At 45.2% G+C, this 16,280-nt stretch overlaps 1 protein-coding gene across 19 annotated transcripts in view; it reads left to right on the forward strand.

The window, feature by feature from the left end:
- Window positions 1–16,280, forward strand: part of LOC105017684 (neurexin-3b) — a 300,014-nt gene that overhangs the window by 166,870 nt on the left and 116,864 nt on the right. The window contains exon 1 of one of the 19 annotated variants that reach the window (XM_020056338.3): window positions 11,728–12,843. The exons of the other annotated variants lie outside the window; for them this stretch is intronic. Within the exon in view, the coding sequence (XP_019911897.1) occupies window positions 12,561–12,843 (283 nt within the window). The 5' untranslated portion in view covers window positions 11,728–12,560. Of the gene's footprint in view, window positions 1–11,727; window positions 12,844–16,280 lie in introns of those variants that run through there. 19 annotated transcript variants of the gene reach the window in all.

Below are 16,280 nucleotides of genomic sequence, written 5' to 3' on the forward strand. Positions count from 1 at the left end.
GCTGGGTGGTTGCCTTTTGAAGCATAACACACCTAGATAACCACTTTATTATCAGCTCCAAGTGTGTTTGTCACAGGCGCTGTTTACAACAGCTATAAATGATGCAGTGAAATGCTTACTCACCATCTCCGTATAAATTGCAGACAATGGGATGCACTGTGGAAATGATAGATGTGACGTTGTTGTTACGACACGCACGGCGTTGGTCGCAAACGAGTGATTCATGTATAAATAATTAGAGTAGATGTAGATGTTCTGCCACCTTTATGTGTGTTCTGACAGACGGCGTCTAACTACCTGGTGGACAGCCACTCTAGCAGTGCTCAGATAATGTATTTGCATTAGTCAGTTGGGTGAAACGGTGACGTATACCCTGCCTCATTGTTACCTGGCTCGCTTGAGAGGGAGGCGAGGGAGGGAGGCGGACTGCCTTTTAACGGAGGGCAATCAGCTGTTACTTCACAGCACTGTAATTGTCTATTGTTCTTTAAATGAGCTGCCAATCAGCCTCAAACCGGTTGGCGGGCGAGGTGTGTGGGATGAGAGGCAGGTGTAAGCGATTAGAGTTTCCACGGCGCGTATGTGTTGTTTGGGCGAAAAACAAAGCAGAACGCCGCTTTAACGGTCCGACTGAGGGCGAGCTTTAATGGTCACTTTGTGGCACTTGAACACACAATCCGACCAGCCACTCGTTGGAAGGACAATGGAAGATCAAGCTGTCATCACATCACTAGTGGGCTCACACTGCAGTTACTATACATAGGGGGCTTTGTTGTGGCTTTCAAGAGCTCAACCAGTGGCCAGGGCTTTATGCTGTCACATTCTAGAGACAAACAACCGCAATTGTGTTCAATTTGTTTGCTCTGTAAGGTTGGCTTGTCCTTTTTGTTGAAGATGCATTCTGCGGTTTTTCAACACTGTTTGTAAATGAGGCTCTGTCCAGCCAAAACGGGACCCCGAACATTGTATGCTACTGCACTGTATGTCATGCATGTGCCAGGGTGTGCCACATGTGTCATCAAAACCACTCGCCTTTTCACTTGGAATTTCCTTACTAACTGAGGAACAAAAATGATTCTACTTGAAGATGATGCCCATATAAGCGACACTATTACACATTCTGTTTAAAAGGGGGAGGTTTAAATGTGTTATTCACTAACGCCCTGGAATGTGTTTTTAAGTGGTTGTTGTGGTCATTCTGCCTCAGGCCATCCCCTCCTCTGGTCCTTCATCACACCCACATCACAACCACAGCGCAGTAGAATGTTTGTGTTGGCGGGTGTGCGTGTGCATTTGCCATGAGTGTGTGTTGCAAGGCAACATGGACACATTGCTAGTATGATGGGTTTTCAGCCCATGGCCACCTTATAAGCAATCCCATCTCTCTTGTCACCTACGGTGCTTGGTGTGAATTACCCCGCTGCAACGACCCGTTTATACGCCCAACAACTCCCAATCTATAGCTCCCATATTGCCAGCTGCAAATCGTTCAGCACAGCTATTATGACAAAGCTGGAGCTGAGGTGGGGGGGTAGATTGTGGTACAGTACACGGGCTGCATAACACACACACGCTCCTGCTTGCACATCTCAGAAGCCATGAATGGTGTTGCGAGCAGAGGAATCAATGTCTTGTTTTTCAGGTCCCATTACACTGTCTTGACCTGGTGGTGCCAGACTGGTTCAGTTTCTGTACAGGGAGAAGGACCGGATCAGGTGTAGGTAGTGTGTGCATATATATGTGTGTGTGTGTCTGTTGCATGTTTTCTTGTGTGCTTGTGCTTTAATGTGTGTTTGTTTGTGTGTGTGTGTGTTGTATGTGGTGTTGACCATCCATTAGCTGGAAGGAAGTCTGTGTGATCCATTACATCCTCAGAGACAGTGTCCGTTTATCACAGAGGCATTACCTTTTACATTACCTGTGTCAGTTTATCACAGAGGCATTACCTTTTACATTACCTGTGTCTGTTTATCACAGAGGCATTACCTTTTACATTACCTGTGTCTGTTTATCATAGAGGCATTAACTTTTACATTACTTGTGTCTGTTTATCACAGAGGCATTACCATTTACATTACCTGTGTCCATTTGTCACAGCGGCATTACCTTTTACATTACCTGTGTCCATTTGTCACAGCGGCATTACCTTTTACATTACCTGTGTACATTTGTCACAGAGGCATTACCTTCTATAGTTTCTGCCAATTGCTTACACACTTGTTGCAGTATCCGGCTCAAATAAGACACACTTGGAGGAAAACGTCTCACCTCTAAGTTCAAATGAAACTCTGCTATCAAAACCTAGCAATCCTTTTTCAAAATGTCATTTTTGCAATAGAATTATTTAAATTATTCTTATTCACCATTTGAATTATTCTTTCAAAGGCAGCAACAACACACTGAGGTACTTCATACAAAACGTCTTTAATACTTTGCATACCTTTATAATTTTCTCATACAAGCTACTGTGAAGGATTGTTCCAGTACCTCTACTCACATTTCAATTAACACAAAAATAGCCAAAACAATATGCACAGCTTATTTGTCTACCATTGCAGGTTTTGACAACAACAAAAACAAAGACAAAAATAATTACAGTAAAAAAACAGTGCAATGGTTTACGAAAAAAAAATCTATTGTTATGGATTGTGAGGGATGGGGTGGATGGTTCATGGATCCTGCATTCTGTTAGGGTCTGCCCTCGTCACCTCATCCACATCACAGGCAATGTCATCCTGGCTAGGCAACGGGGAAATATCACCTTGTGTTTCATATCCAACCCTTCCCTATCCACCACAATGTCTCTGCATGCCTCTTCCATTGGCTGAAGAGGCAGGAGGTTCCCCAGAAGTGGCCCTAATATGTCTCTGTCCATTGCCTGGTCCCCTTCTTTGTTCTTGTCCTCGTCTTCCTCCTACTCCTCTCTCTTCCTCTCGCTGTCTTCAAGTTTGCAAAGTTCTCACAAAATGGGACAGCTTACCTGAGGTTTATTTGTAGTGCTTATGCTCAGACTAGTTAGTGTTCAATTACTGTTTTTCTTTTAAAAACATTTCGTGTGTGTATGTGGGTTTTGCCCATTTCAGGTATGTTTTCCATTTTGAATAGATGCGTTTTCCCGATGATTGCAAGAGATTTCATTCTTGAACGAAGTAAGATACAGTGTGTAGTGTTTTACAAAGTCTGTTTCAGTATTACAAAGTACAAACAGAAGTGCAAAGTCTGTTGCTGTATTACAAAGTGCAAACAAAAATGCAAAGTCTGTTGCAGTATAACAAAGTGCAAACAAAAATGCAAAGTGTGTTACAGAATTGCAAAGAAAATGCAAAGCAGAAAATGTGTCTGTACTTTTGAGGCCTTTGTTTAGGGCATTGTTCATTAAAAATGTTGAGGTTTTGATGCATTCACTTTCAGTGTGTAAGCTGTTGGCAAAAACTGGTATGTCAGAAATGACACCAAATGTCAGACCAAATGCTGCACTGAGATCAGATTTCTGAGTAATTACAAGTCTGTCTGGTCTCTAAATGTCCGATGTTTGTATTTGTTTGGAATCACTCTTTACATTCGAAATGTGTGCGTTGATAGGGCTCCTGACACACTGAACTAGTGAAAGGGTGTGGAAAACAGATAGCTGTGTTGGAAAAGCACATATTGATGTATGATTACCCTACCAGCCAATGCAATGATTCTACGTTGCCAGGCTGGAGCCTATTAACGGGCCAAATGAGTACAGCTCTATTGACTGGCCCTGTCACTGAAATTATAGCATTTAGGCCCATGTTCGGTACTTTGCATGTCACCCTCTGTAGGATTCCCAACTAGCAGAACTTCCTGTTTTCAGGGGAAATGGAAAGAGAGGCTTAGCGGCGATATGTGCTGTTGGACATGGAAAAGGAGACACCCCATCTTAACTCCTCCTCCACAATTACAGGACTGAACCGTGCAGAACCTCCCAGGCAGTAGTTTTGTCTTTTTGTTTCCAGTTTTTGGCAAGAAGGCAGAATGTGGGGTATCTAGTTTCATGCATTCCTATCGTAATTTCCTGTACCGAAATGGAGCCATTCCAAATCCTGAGGCAATTTATGTGTTGGCTACAGAGGAAGGGTGAATCAAATCACATCTGCCTCGTTCTTTCTTTTCCTTTTTTTTGGTGGTAATATTGCTAGGCAAGACAGCTACAGAGTTCTGCCTTTGTGTCTGGGAACCAGATGTGTGCTCTGCTTACACCTGAGCTCTGATGACAGGAGGCAGCCAGAGAGCGGTGTCAGCTTTGGGAGTCGTGAGGTGGACCGCCAGCAGCATCCGTCCTCTGAAGAAGACATCCGTAGTAGAGAGAGAGAACTAGATGTGGTGGAATTCAATGATAGTCGCTGAGTCTTTCAACCCTTCTCAGCGCTCCAGTTGTCTGTAGCTCGTTAGCAGTCGGGATAGCAGGACCTGATTTCTCACTAGTGAACTGACGGTCGGTCCGGCTAGTTCACGGTTGGGTGCAGCGGTTAAATGAGAGGTGGTTATGATGTCCTGTGGCTCTGCCCGGTGCACTTTTCCCCAGTGCGGACTGTGAGTCATAACCCCCTTTATCCGTACGGAACAAGCTGGTTCCTCCCATAGAGTGGAGGGAGTTAGACCTCGTTCAAAAGGTCCGGTCTTTACTGTAGCTTTCTCAGTAGCTCTGTCGGAGACAGCCTAATCAGCCCAAGTAGGGTTCTCTGTAGTCGTTCAGCTCTCTCTCTCTGCCTGACTGACTAAGCTACCTCCGTCTGATCTATTGCAGCCATAGGTTCCTTTTTTCTTCAGCTAAAGAAGATATTGGGGAGGTGAGAGAAGGTATAGTGGCCAGTCTAACGGATCAGACCCCCAACCGCTACAGCTCGTCCCCGTGTGTGGCCCGGGAGTGTGGCCCAGCCAGCTCGGCACAGCCTCTCTCCAGGCCCACGTGGTTCTCCTGGTTAAATTAGAGATCAGACCTGCAGCTGTGAAGCTCTCTGCAGTGGTTGGAGCACGGCTCAGCCAGTCTCGGTCCACCCGGTGAAGGAGATGGGCTTCATCTATAAGTCATGTGGCTCCGCTGCATTTTTTATCCTTAAAACGGAAGGCCACATTTCAATTGCCGCCTGTCAGTTTTGATATCGTGAGTCATTCATTATTAACTGTGTTATTCTGCCTGCCAAGCGGTGTAAGAGTTCGACATGGGTGGAACATAGTTAGGGTTAAAAACATCTAGGAACTTTCAATAAATATCTGTGCAGGCATATAAAAGGGCTTTGTCAAATCCGGGTGAAAGTTTAATGTTTGACGGACCAGGTACCAAACCTGGGGACTGGGGGGGGGGGGGCGTCTTAGATTAAACCGCGGTGTCCGCTCCGGGATCCTTCAGGTGTTGTTCTCCGAACCGTCACTACACAAGGAAAAGTTGACTCTATTCTGGTTCTTTTGGGGGTTGATCCACCATCAAACAGTCCCTGGCGGTTGCATGACTTCCCCTCCACTGTTGTTTTACGGACAGGTTTAGGTGAAGGGAAGATGGTTTGACAGTCTGTTCCCCAGTCTGCCTGGGTGTTTGTGTGTCACATTAAAGTGTGATGGCTGCGTTAGAACTGTAACGTCGAATGCCTCAGAGCAAAGGATTAACAGCAGCACTGGTGCACTGTGGAGAGAGGCAGATAAAACAACATCGCTACTAAACGCGCGCACGCGCGTGCACGCACAAGCATGCGCGCACGTGTGTGCTGAAGCACACGTACACATACACACAGCTTTGGGTTAGGGGGACATTAAAGAAGGCTTGAAATGCTGTTTACTGTTCAGCTGTGGATATTGTTGTTGTGCGGTGGTTTCTCGCCTTGTTATCTATGCGTCTCTCGTTCGTCTCCTGTGTCTTACTTCTAGAGCTCCAGATGCCCCAGAACATTCCCCCCCCCTTCTAAATCTCTCTTTAAAAACACCCACTTCAAACAAGGAGAAGTTTGTGCTGTTTGTGGGTTAGAGTTTTTGATATTTAAATATTGAAAGCGTTTGTGGTTCCCTTTTTTATTTAACCTTCATTCAACCTTTATTTAACCCCTCAAGTCAATTAGGAACACTGGCTAGAAGAACAATTCCTCCTGTGAGGAAGGGCTCCAATGGAAGACAAGAAGACTGCATTATCCTTGGTATGGTGGGATATGTTTACAGCCTTAATTAAGGTTTGTGTCTTCATCTTGAACTCTAGCTAACATATCTAGTCGCAATCACGATTTGACTGAAATAGCTAGCTGGCGAAGCTAGCGTCCAGGCTCAGCATGGCCCTTCAGTAGTAGCGGATGGCGAAGGCCCGGCTAGCTGTTGACATGGGAGCCGCTCCAATAGTGCCCTGCTCAGACGTGATCCCGGGCAACAGTACGTAGTGGCTGGTTCACGTTCACCAAGAATACTTTCTACGGTCAGTTTGTCCACCATCCCCTGCGTTTCGTCTCCCAGCGGTCTTTAATGGTTTTAAGGAGAAATTGTCGCTGCGTTTAAATGTGTCCGTTCTGTATACCGTTTGACCCTGTGAACCCAGTCTATCAGAGAAAACGGTGTCGGTGTTCACATGTTAAAGACCACTTATTGAGCAGGTCTCATTGTGGGCTGTTAATCAACATTTGCATACTGGTGCGAATCTCCCATGGTAGTCACCCTTTATCTAAAGCCTTTTTAAAAAACAAAACAACATAGCTGTCAATTGCCATTCACTCTCTGACTCTGTCATCACATCTCCACTGCAATCGGAACCTTGACTGCCACATAGGCAGGCGGACAGTCGGCCAGACAAACACACAGACAGGACATCCACTCTGCCCCCTGCCGTCTCCACCCGGGTGACACCCACGGTAGGATGCAGGCACGGCACCTTATGGTGGGGGCTGGAAACATTGCGTGTGTGTGTGCGTGTGTGTGTGTGTGTGTGTGCGTCTGTCCCTGTGTATCTGTGCGTGTTTGTGTGTTTATTAATGTGGCGTGACTGGCATGCAGAAGACACAGCAGGATCCAAATGTGTGATTCCCAGTTGAAAGCCAGCCTGGGCTCCCCGATGTGATGTTCTGATTTGATTGTGGATCGCTCTGCTCTGCCGCCTCATCTCCACTCTCCTCCTCCTGGTCTGATAGACACAGAGAATCACCATTACTATATTTATGGCACTTCATCTCTCTCCACTCACTGACCCCGCTACGCGTGGAGAGAAAGAGAGATGAGAGAGAGGACCGGACAGTGGGGGAGAGAGTGGCGAGGAGACCTATGAAGAGACTGGAAGGAGAAGGAATAGGGAAGGAGAGAGAAAGGAAGTGACTGAAAGCGAGGGAAAGATAAGTAGAGAGAGAGAGAGACAGAGTGGGAAGAGGTAAGAAGGGGGGGTGGGGGCACACAGAGGGAGGGGCAGATGGCCATGGTTGAATTGTTTCGTTTAAGGAGACCCAGAGAACCTTTCACTCAGGATCATAGAGGTCTGAAGTGTTATTTCATTGTGGAATCAAGCATCAGTCTATGATCCTTGTTTATCTTCCAGTCAATGGAAGGAATTACACTGGCACCAAACCATTTTCTCCTCAGGTCATTCAACTTTCATCAGTGTTAAGCCATTCTTTCTCTATAGCATTGGAACTATTTTCCAGTTTCTTACATATCCAAATATCCAAATACTTACCCCAGCCTATGGTATGGTTTCCTAAATGCCACACTATTCCCTACATTGTAGACCAAATATGACCAGAGCCCTATAGCCATTAAAAGTAATTCCCTACATTGTACACTACATAGTTTGACATTTGGGATGATGTCCTCCTTATAATGGGGGGGGGGGGGGGATAGAAACCCTTAAAAATACGGCAAGTATAGTAGCTCATTACAAACCATTAGGCCTGGAGGGCTTCTGGGAAGGATCAGTAATACATGGTATGTATGAGAGGGTACATGGGGCTCAGAGAAGAGAAAAAGCATTAGCATTTCCAGAGAAATGAGGTTATACTAGTGAAACAGAGGTTATTACAACCAGTTTAGCTCCTTACATCGAGCTGTAACACTAGTTACATGTTGTAATGGTTTAAAACACACTCAATTTCAAACATTTCTAGATAAGATAAAATACAGTCATTTCGACCTGTCCTTATTCAAACCGGGATTTCTTGAAAGAAATTGTTATTTCGGGAAAGTTCCCAGGATTTTGCAATGTTATGTTAGATGTGATAAACTTTTGATTTCAAAGCCCAGTAAGGTCCACAGCTTCAGTAGGAGCTCTAAATGTGTCAAATCGCCCCATCCACCTTAGAGGTGCGATTCCCAGATATACGCTAGGTGTTTTTAATAACAGGTGGGTAGACTAATTAAGATGCACTGTGAAATGATGGCATCTGATTTATACACCAATGTTGGTTGAGTAGCTCCACTATAGTATTACATCCCCTCTCAATTCCTAGCCTCCTCTCTCATCACCTCCTTTATGAAACGCACTGGAGAGAAGAGTCCCAGGAGAGGAGAGAGACCGAGAGAGAGAGAGACAACCAGCTAGACGCAGAGAAAGAATCTATGCTCTGAGACTTCTCTTTCCAGCAGAGAGAAAGGAGAGAGGAATAGTGGAGGGAGGGAATGTCCGCTTGTCTCTTATCTCACATAGAGGGATCTGTTGACAGCTGATAAGTTTGCGCGATTGTGTTTTTCCTTTCCCTTGTCAAATCTCTTGATCAGATCCTTCAGTCTGATACTTGGACTGCTCATCAGACGGAAGAGACATCTGTTCTGGTGTGTTTCTTATCTCACCTCTGGGTTCACATGATTTACTCATCTTAATTAAGGTCTTTGGAATGGAACTTATATAGGTATCATTTACAGTCTGACACTAATTAAAGATGCTGTGCTCATTGAAGCTGTTACGTGGCCCTTTTTGAATAGATGCCGTCAAGTCGGGAAATGGTATTGTTAATTGTGTGTGTGTGTGTGTGTGTCTGTGTGTGTCTGTGTGTGTGTGTCTGTGTGCGTGCGCAGATTACAGGGTGTCATTCTATTTGTGGTGAAACTGTGAAGCATCAACAGTGTCAGTTCCTGCCTGCGAATCTGCACTGCTAGAGACTTGCTGCCTCCATTTTGAGTGTGTGAGTTTTTGTGTGTGTGTGTGTGTGTGTGTGTGTGTGTGAGTGCACTTGTTACCGTGTGTATTGCCTGTATGTGTTCCTTGGAGAGTGTTCTTCATTGATTTAGATGGTGAACCCCCACATCCAGGCCTGACTCTGCTACCACGGTATATATTTAGACAGAGGAACTTCTGTTACACTGACGACGTCATCCATTCTCTTCACCCAGACACTCACAACGCTCTCTGATGAGATGTACTCATGCTGTCTGTCGCTCACTGAAAGTTACTTGACACACGGAAAGGTGCGATGAAACAACACCAGAGGGGAGAGTCTTATTCTGATCTAACAGAATAGTGCTTTAATATTTTAGGACATTGCCAGCATGGATCTCCCAGCCCCTGGATCTCACCTGGGGCTGAGGGACCCGGAGTTGAGTTTGGGTCTACTGTTATTGACAACAGAAGAGATGGTCTGTGATGTCTTTAATAAATGGAGGGAATGAGGTCTGTGGATGGTTAGGGGTTTTGTATTCGGCCATGATTTACTGATTGTTGCTATGACTTAATACTAATACATTTAAAACAAGCAGGAAAAGCTATGGATCTGTGTTGTAATATGAGGTATAAAACTGAAAGGCTAATGACAGATGAAAGTATCATTTCCCTTTTGTTGTTGTTGTTGTTGTTGTTGTGTCCTGATGATGATGGGAACCAGATGTCACACTGTTTTCATCATGCCAACCATCAGTGCTTTGTGTTAGCACTCCTCTGTAGTAACTCCTCTATTCGAACTCCTCTATTCGAACTCCTCTATATGAACCCTTCTATAGGATCTCCTCTATAGGAACTCCTCTATAGGAACTGCTCTATAGGATATCTTCTATAGGAGCTCCTCTATAGGAACTCCTCTATAGGAACTGCTCTATAGGATATCTTCTATAGGAACTCCTCTATAGGGTCTGCTCTATAGGAACACCTCTACATGAACTGCTCTATAGGATCTCCTCTATAGGAACTGATCTATAGTAACTGCTCTATAGAGGGTCTGTTGCTGCTCTATACCTGCATAGTGGGTCTGTAACTGCTCTATACCTGCTCTATAGTGGGTCTGTTACTGCTCTATACATGCTCTATAGTGGGTCTGTTACTGCTGTATACCTGCTCTATAGTGAGTCTGTTACTGCTTTATATCTTCTCTATAGTGGGTCTGTAACGGATCTGTACCTGCTCTGTACATGCTGTATAGTGTCTCTATACCTGCTCTATAAGCGATCTGTACCTACTCTATAACTTATATTTCCTGCTCTATAATTGATCTATTCTTACTCTGTACCTACTCTATAACTTATCTATTCCTGCTCTGTAATTGATCTGTTCTTACTCTTTACCTACTCTATAACTTATCTATTCCTGCTCTGTACCTGCTTCACTAGGGTGATTCTGATAAGCAGCTTTTCAGTCCACAGAAGATACATCAGATTGGAGCATTGTCTGTGCATCTTTGCAGGAGTGGAATTGTGAAAGTGGCTCTGCATGCAGAATGAATCATAAATAAAGAATCAAATCAGAAGTGTTCATTTATTATAATGGATTAGGTGATTAGGTATTACTCTGTGTGTCGGTCTCACATAGAGAAAGTAACACTATGTTTAGGGTATTCTATATCAGTGGAGGCTAGCATGCTGTTTGGATAAAGATGGTGGATTTCCTTGATGGTCATTTATAACAGTTGGTGGTGTTGAAGTTGTCTTTTGGTTCAATAATACATTGCACTCTGTTACTCTGTACATCTGTGATAGCTTTTTGCTTTTTGTTCAAACCCATTTACTTCCCTTCCCTACAAAAGCCTTTTGACTGACAGAAAATGGACTATAGGATTTTGCTCATGTCATTTTTAGTTGAGAAGAGAAGCTCGCTCTCTTTATTGCTGTCCTTTCTCTCTCCTCTTTCTCTCTCTCTGTTGGGAATTTTTCCAAATCTCTGGAAATGTGTATAATGTCGGCAGTTTTAGCTGTGCTTCAATAGGCTTTTAGGAACATCAAATCAAATAAAAATGAGATCACATAGTTTTACATAGACATTGATGCCATAGCGTCCAACCTGCATCTTTCTATGTGATTCCAGTTAAATAAAAAGGCATCGCTTGTGCCTCACTCTCTCGCATCCTCTCGATCTCCATTCATTCCTTTCTATCTGCCTTCATCCTCTTTCCACCATCCTCACTCTCATCCTCTCCAACCACTCCCCCCTCTCTCCCCATGACTAAAGGCAGCTCACTCCTCTGCAGTATCTGCCAGCCTCCCTGATTTGTTCTGAGCTGGGGGGTGATTTGCATTGGCTGGCCCACTTGTGATTTCTCCCCTCCTCCTTTTTCCTGCTCTCTCTGTCCCATCATCTTCGCTTAGTTTCACCTGAGCCCCTTTTGCTCTCCTCTCTCTCTTTCTCTCTCTATCTCTCTCCCCCTCTCTCTCCCTCTCTCTCTCTCTCTCCATCACTCGCTCTCCCTTCCTATCTTCACCAGCAGCTCTCTCTCTCTCTTTCAACAGCTCTTGTTTTCTCGTTCCTTTTTCCCTCTGTTTCGCTCCTCTCTTACCTGCCTCCGTTACTCTCCGTCTTTCAGCGTGCGTCGTTCTCCCGTGGTTATTCTGAGAAGTCAGGGGGGGGAGGCTCTCGGGGTTAACCTCCCGGACCACCGCACTTTTTTTCTCCTCTGGAAATGAAATAAAGGAAGGAAGACGCTGAGAAAACGGATCCACTGAAAGAGGGTTGAGCAAAAGGATCCGTGTGCAGAGATACCACTGTCCTCTGCACTTAGGGCAACACACTGACTAAGAGACCGCGATAGCGGTGAGGGACAGAAGCCAGTGAGCAGATAGTGCGGGGAGAGACCTCAACGCGCGCTTCTCACTCTCCCCTCTCTGTTCTGAGGCGTCTGTGGCTGCTCGTCTGCGCCGAGGAGACGGCACAGTGTGTAGCGCGTAGAGCAGAGCCCAGTGGCGCAGGTCGCTAGCGACTCGTCACACACTTTCTCAGAACCTCCAGGTGACGGGGCACGTGGAGGGGGGGGGGGTACGCTCCAAAGTGACAACAACACACAGACGCGTGCGCGTGCCCACTCTTCCTTAGCGGCACACGCGCACTCGCCGCTTGGGCATGAACGTAGTTTCTGCCGTTTGACGAATGGTTCTGCAGGGAAGCACGCTGAAGAGAAGCTGCTGTGATTTCCACAGGATCCGTCGGAGGTGACCAGGAGAGGAGAGAGGGAAACCTGACTGGAATCTGAGCCACACTTTGTTTTCAGGGGGACCTGGATTTACACTTGGAGAGATTCTTACTTCATTGTGTTATTTCCAGTTTTTAATACCATGGCTTCTTCAGCACTACCCGGAGGTCGTTAAGTGTTGTTCTGTGAGAGATTACCTGCACTGTTCTTTATAGACCACAGGTCCAAGGGGCATTGTGTTTGGTTGAGTGGACCATGCTTTCTGTTAGGATGCCCCAGGCCCGGCGGTCCTACCCCTGGATAAGTGCCCTGGTTCTGGCCATGGGCTGGATGGTGGTGGGGTCCTTGTCCCCTGACCTCCAGATCCTCTCAGCCACGCCGGGGGAGGGGGTAGCTCTGGCCCCGGCCCCCCTTTCGGAACCCCACGCCGGGCCTGATCCCGACCACCACACCCAGGGGGGCAGACACCACCCTGCTAATGCTTCCCCTGTCTCAATCTACCGCTCTCCTGGCCATGCCTCGCTACGGGGTGGACATGGTGAGTCTCCCCCTACCCTTCTTTCTCTCTATCCCTCCATCCCTTGATTTCCATTGCTCTATATCTTTCTGTCCCTCCATCCCTTGATTTCCATTGCTCTATATCTTTCTCTCTATCCCTCTATTTCCATTGCTCTATATCTTTCTCTCTATCCCTGCATCCCTCTATCTATTTCCATTGCTCTATATCTTTCTATCCCTGCATCCCTCTATCTATTTCCATTGCTCTATATCTTTCTCTCTATCCCTGCATCCCTCTATCTATTTCCATTGCTCTATATCTTTCTATCCCTGCATCCCTCTATCTATTTCCATTGCTCTATATCTTTCTCTCTATCCCTGCATCCCTCTATCTACATCCATTGCTCTATATCTTTCTCTCTATCTAGCCACCCCTCTGTCTGTTTCCATCGCTCTGTATCTGTATCTAACTCAGTCTCATTCTCTTAATCCTTCCATGTCTCTATATTTCAATCTGGTAGTAGAGAGAATTGTCTGTAATGTATGGTGGCTATCCCTCCCTCTCTATCGCTCTCTCTCCACCTCTCTCTCTCCCTCCTGTCCTCTCCAGTCTGGCAGAGTCATCTCTAGTGACTGTGGCGATCTCTGTGTCTCTCTCCCCCCTGAGAGGCAGCCAGTGGTAACAAGAGCTAACCGTGTCTGACAGCGGAGTGGCGTTGTGGAGTTACAAGCGACATTAAGTTGTTACCTTGATTAGCTGAGATTATTACTTAGAGGGACTGATGAGGAAAACAAATACGCCTGTTGTGTTTTGGCATACATAAGGGTTTAGCTCTGTCTCTGAGGGAGGTATTGTGATAATGAATGGCAGATCGTGACTCATATTAGAGGAGTTCAGGGACCTGCCACCAAAGACCAGATGGACCTGACACCCAAGCAGAGAGAGTTTTGTTTGTCCCTGTCTGTCTGTCTTCCTGCCTGTCTGAATACTTAACATGCCTTTTTCACCAAGGCAGCATGAGTTTGTGTTGACGTAGTGTTATTTACTCTGTGTGTAGGGTCAGGGAGACAGGGTCTGGATGTGTTTTTACCTGGCTGGTCTGCTTAACATTCAGCTGCTGCCTGAATGACCCTGGCTCTGCCATGATGTTAGTTACTGATGCAGGCCAGGCCTTGAAATGAAAACATCCAGAGAGGAGGATAAGAGGATGATAGCACATGGTAAGGGTATGACTCTCCCAACCAGGAAACTCTGGCTCAGCATGTAGATCTACTTCATTAGAGAAATCACTTCTCTTCCCACATAATACCCGAAAATGACTGAATGGAATAGTCTGGAATATGCTTTTTGTTTGTAATGATAGGGTGCATATAACTACTGGGGCTAGAGGAGTCATTATCTTACCAATTGGAAGAGAATAATTCATGTATGATCTGTAAATCTCAATTGGATCTTTTCAGAAGAGAATTAGCCCAAAAGTGACATGTTTTTAGCTAGCTAGCTGAGCAAACAACTTGACTTGGTAAATAGCTTGACATGGGCTAGCATTTTTTGTCCAGTCCTGTTAATATTGTCTGTAGACTGTCATTTCCACTGCAGATGAGAACAATGTTATGTTATATAACTATCTAGTGTCCCTGAAATCTAGCTTGTTAGCTAGCCCTATTAAAATGTATGTACTCACTTTCGTAAATTGCTTTGGATTAACGCTTCTGTTTGGTAACATAAATGTAATTAGCAGCTAGCTAGCCAGTTTCAATCTATGTAACATAGCATCCATTGTTTGGAGCAGTCGTGATTAAGCGCTATTAGAAAGTGTTAAAATGTAAGCTAACTTAGAATACTTGGTAATATAATAAAATGTACGTTTTATAGTCTGAAATAGGAAGGACTATTGTGGAATGGAACAGAAAACTACCAAATTTGTTTTAAATTCAGTCAATGTAAGGTGCTGAATATGCTGTTTCATGGTGCTGTTTTGGGAAAATGTCTGTGCATGTTTGTGTGCGTTTGTGTATGTGTGCGTGGCTGGGCATTACTGTGGCTGTATAAGACCCTGCAGAACAATGCTTCAGTCAAAGCCAGCAGGGCGATCCTATAGGTTTCTTTCCTGATCAACAAACAATGGAGAGATAATGGGAAGAGAGAAGGGAAAGATGTGATGAGAGGGAGGGAAAGAGGCAAGAGAGGGATAGTGAGATGATGAGAGATATGCGTTAGAAAGGGAGAGAGATGATGAGAGATACGCGTTAGAAAGGGAGAGAGATGATGAGAGATACGCGTTAGAAAGGGAGAGAGATGATGAGAGAGAAGGGAAGGAGAGGGTAAGAGATCATGAGAGAGAGAAGGGACAGAGCGATGATGATAGATAAGGGAAAGAGAGAGAGAGATACAGACAGTAAGGCCAGGGCTGTTATGGCCAAGAGTCCCCTCGGGTCCCCGAATTCCTGGGCCCCAAACCTAAGAAGAAAAAGCTTCTGGCGCCACATTTCATAGACAGAAGAATGTGTAGAAAAGCAGGAAATGTACTTTTTAAACTGCTCTCTCTATGCACCATGAAACAATGTGTTCAAGTGAAAGTTGTTGGGGGGCCCAAATTCCCCCGGGGCCCTAATGATGGTAGTTCAGCGCTGAGAAAGGCAGATGCCAGATACAAAGAGAACTGGACAGATACTGTAGAGAGAGAGAGAGAGAGAGAAATAAAAAATAAATAAACATCTGGGTTCAGTGGGTCCTGACAGACAGACAGTTAACCTCAGAGATTGGTTAAGGTGATAAGTCTTATACTCCAGCAGTTTTAATGCTCCAATACACCAGCTGATTATAATTCAGAAGACATGAGTTCAGGCAGGCATGAGAAGTCAAGTGGCGGTTTATCATTTGTCTTGACTGTGTTGTCCTGTATAAGGACGCGTTCTATTCTGCTGTATGTATGACACGTGGCATAAATGATGCTAAATAATGGAAGGCATTAGGTCATAATGGCAACCTGTTGCGGTACGTTTGTGCGTTAGACAATGCCCATTTTAATGATGCCCTGTGGCCCTCCACAATGGGATGTATCCATATAAAAAGCAAGGAAGAAGAAAGAAGAGGGGGTGGGGTTAAAGATGGACAGTTTCTTTATCTCCATGTCTCAGGCAAAGCTATACTCTTCTGGCTTCTCATTAGAAACCATTCCCTCACTCTCCAGTCCCCACCCCTCGCCTTTTTCTTCTCCTTTTCCTCGTTGTACCCTTCCCACTGACCTATACAGAAAATCAATAGGCAGAGCTGTTTTAGCTCCTTAATTATCAGGTTATTCTTAGTTTTTCGCCTGTTTGCCCTTAGAGAGAGCGGGGAGAGAGTTGGGAGTGAGCGGGGAGAGAGGGGGAGAGTCAGTGTTAATGAAGTAACAGAAATCACACCATAGATGTGACATCCTTCTCTCCTTCGTTCAGTGCCATACTATTCAGAGTTTTTTCTCAGCATCATCT

The sequence above is a fragment of the Esox lucius genome, chromosome 18, assembly GCF_011004845.1.
Source record: "Esox lucius isolate fEsoLuc1 chromosome 18, fEsoLuc1.pri, whole genome shotgun sequence".
Taxonomy (NCBI): Eukaryota; Metazoa; Chordata; class Actinopteri; order Esociformes; family Esocidae; genus Esox; species Esox lucius.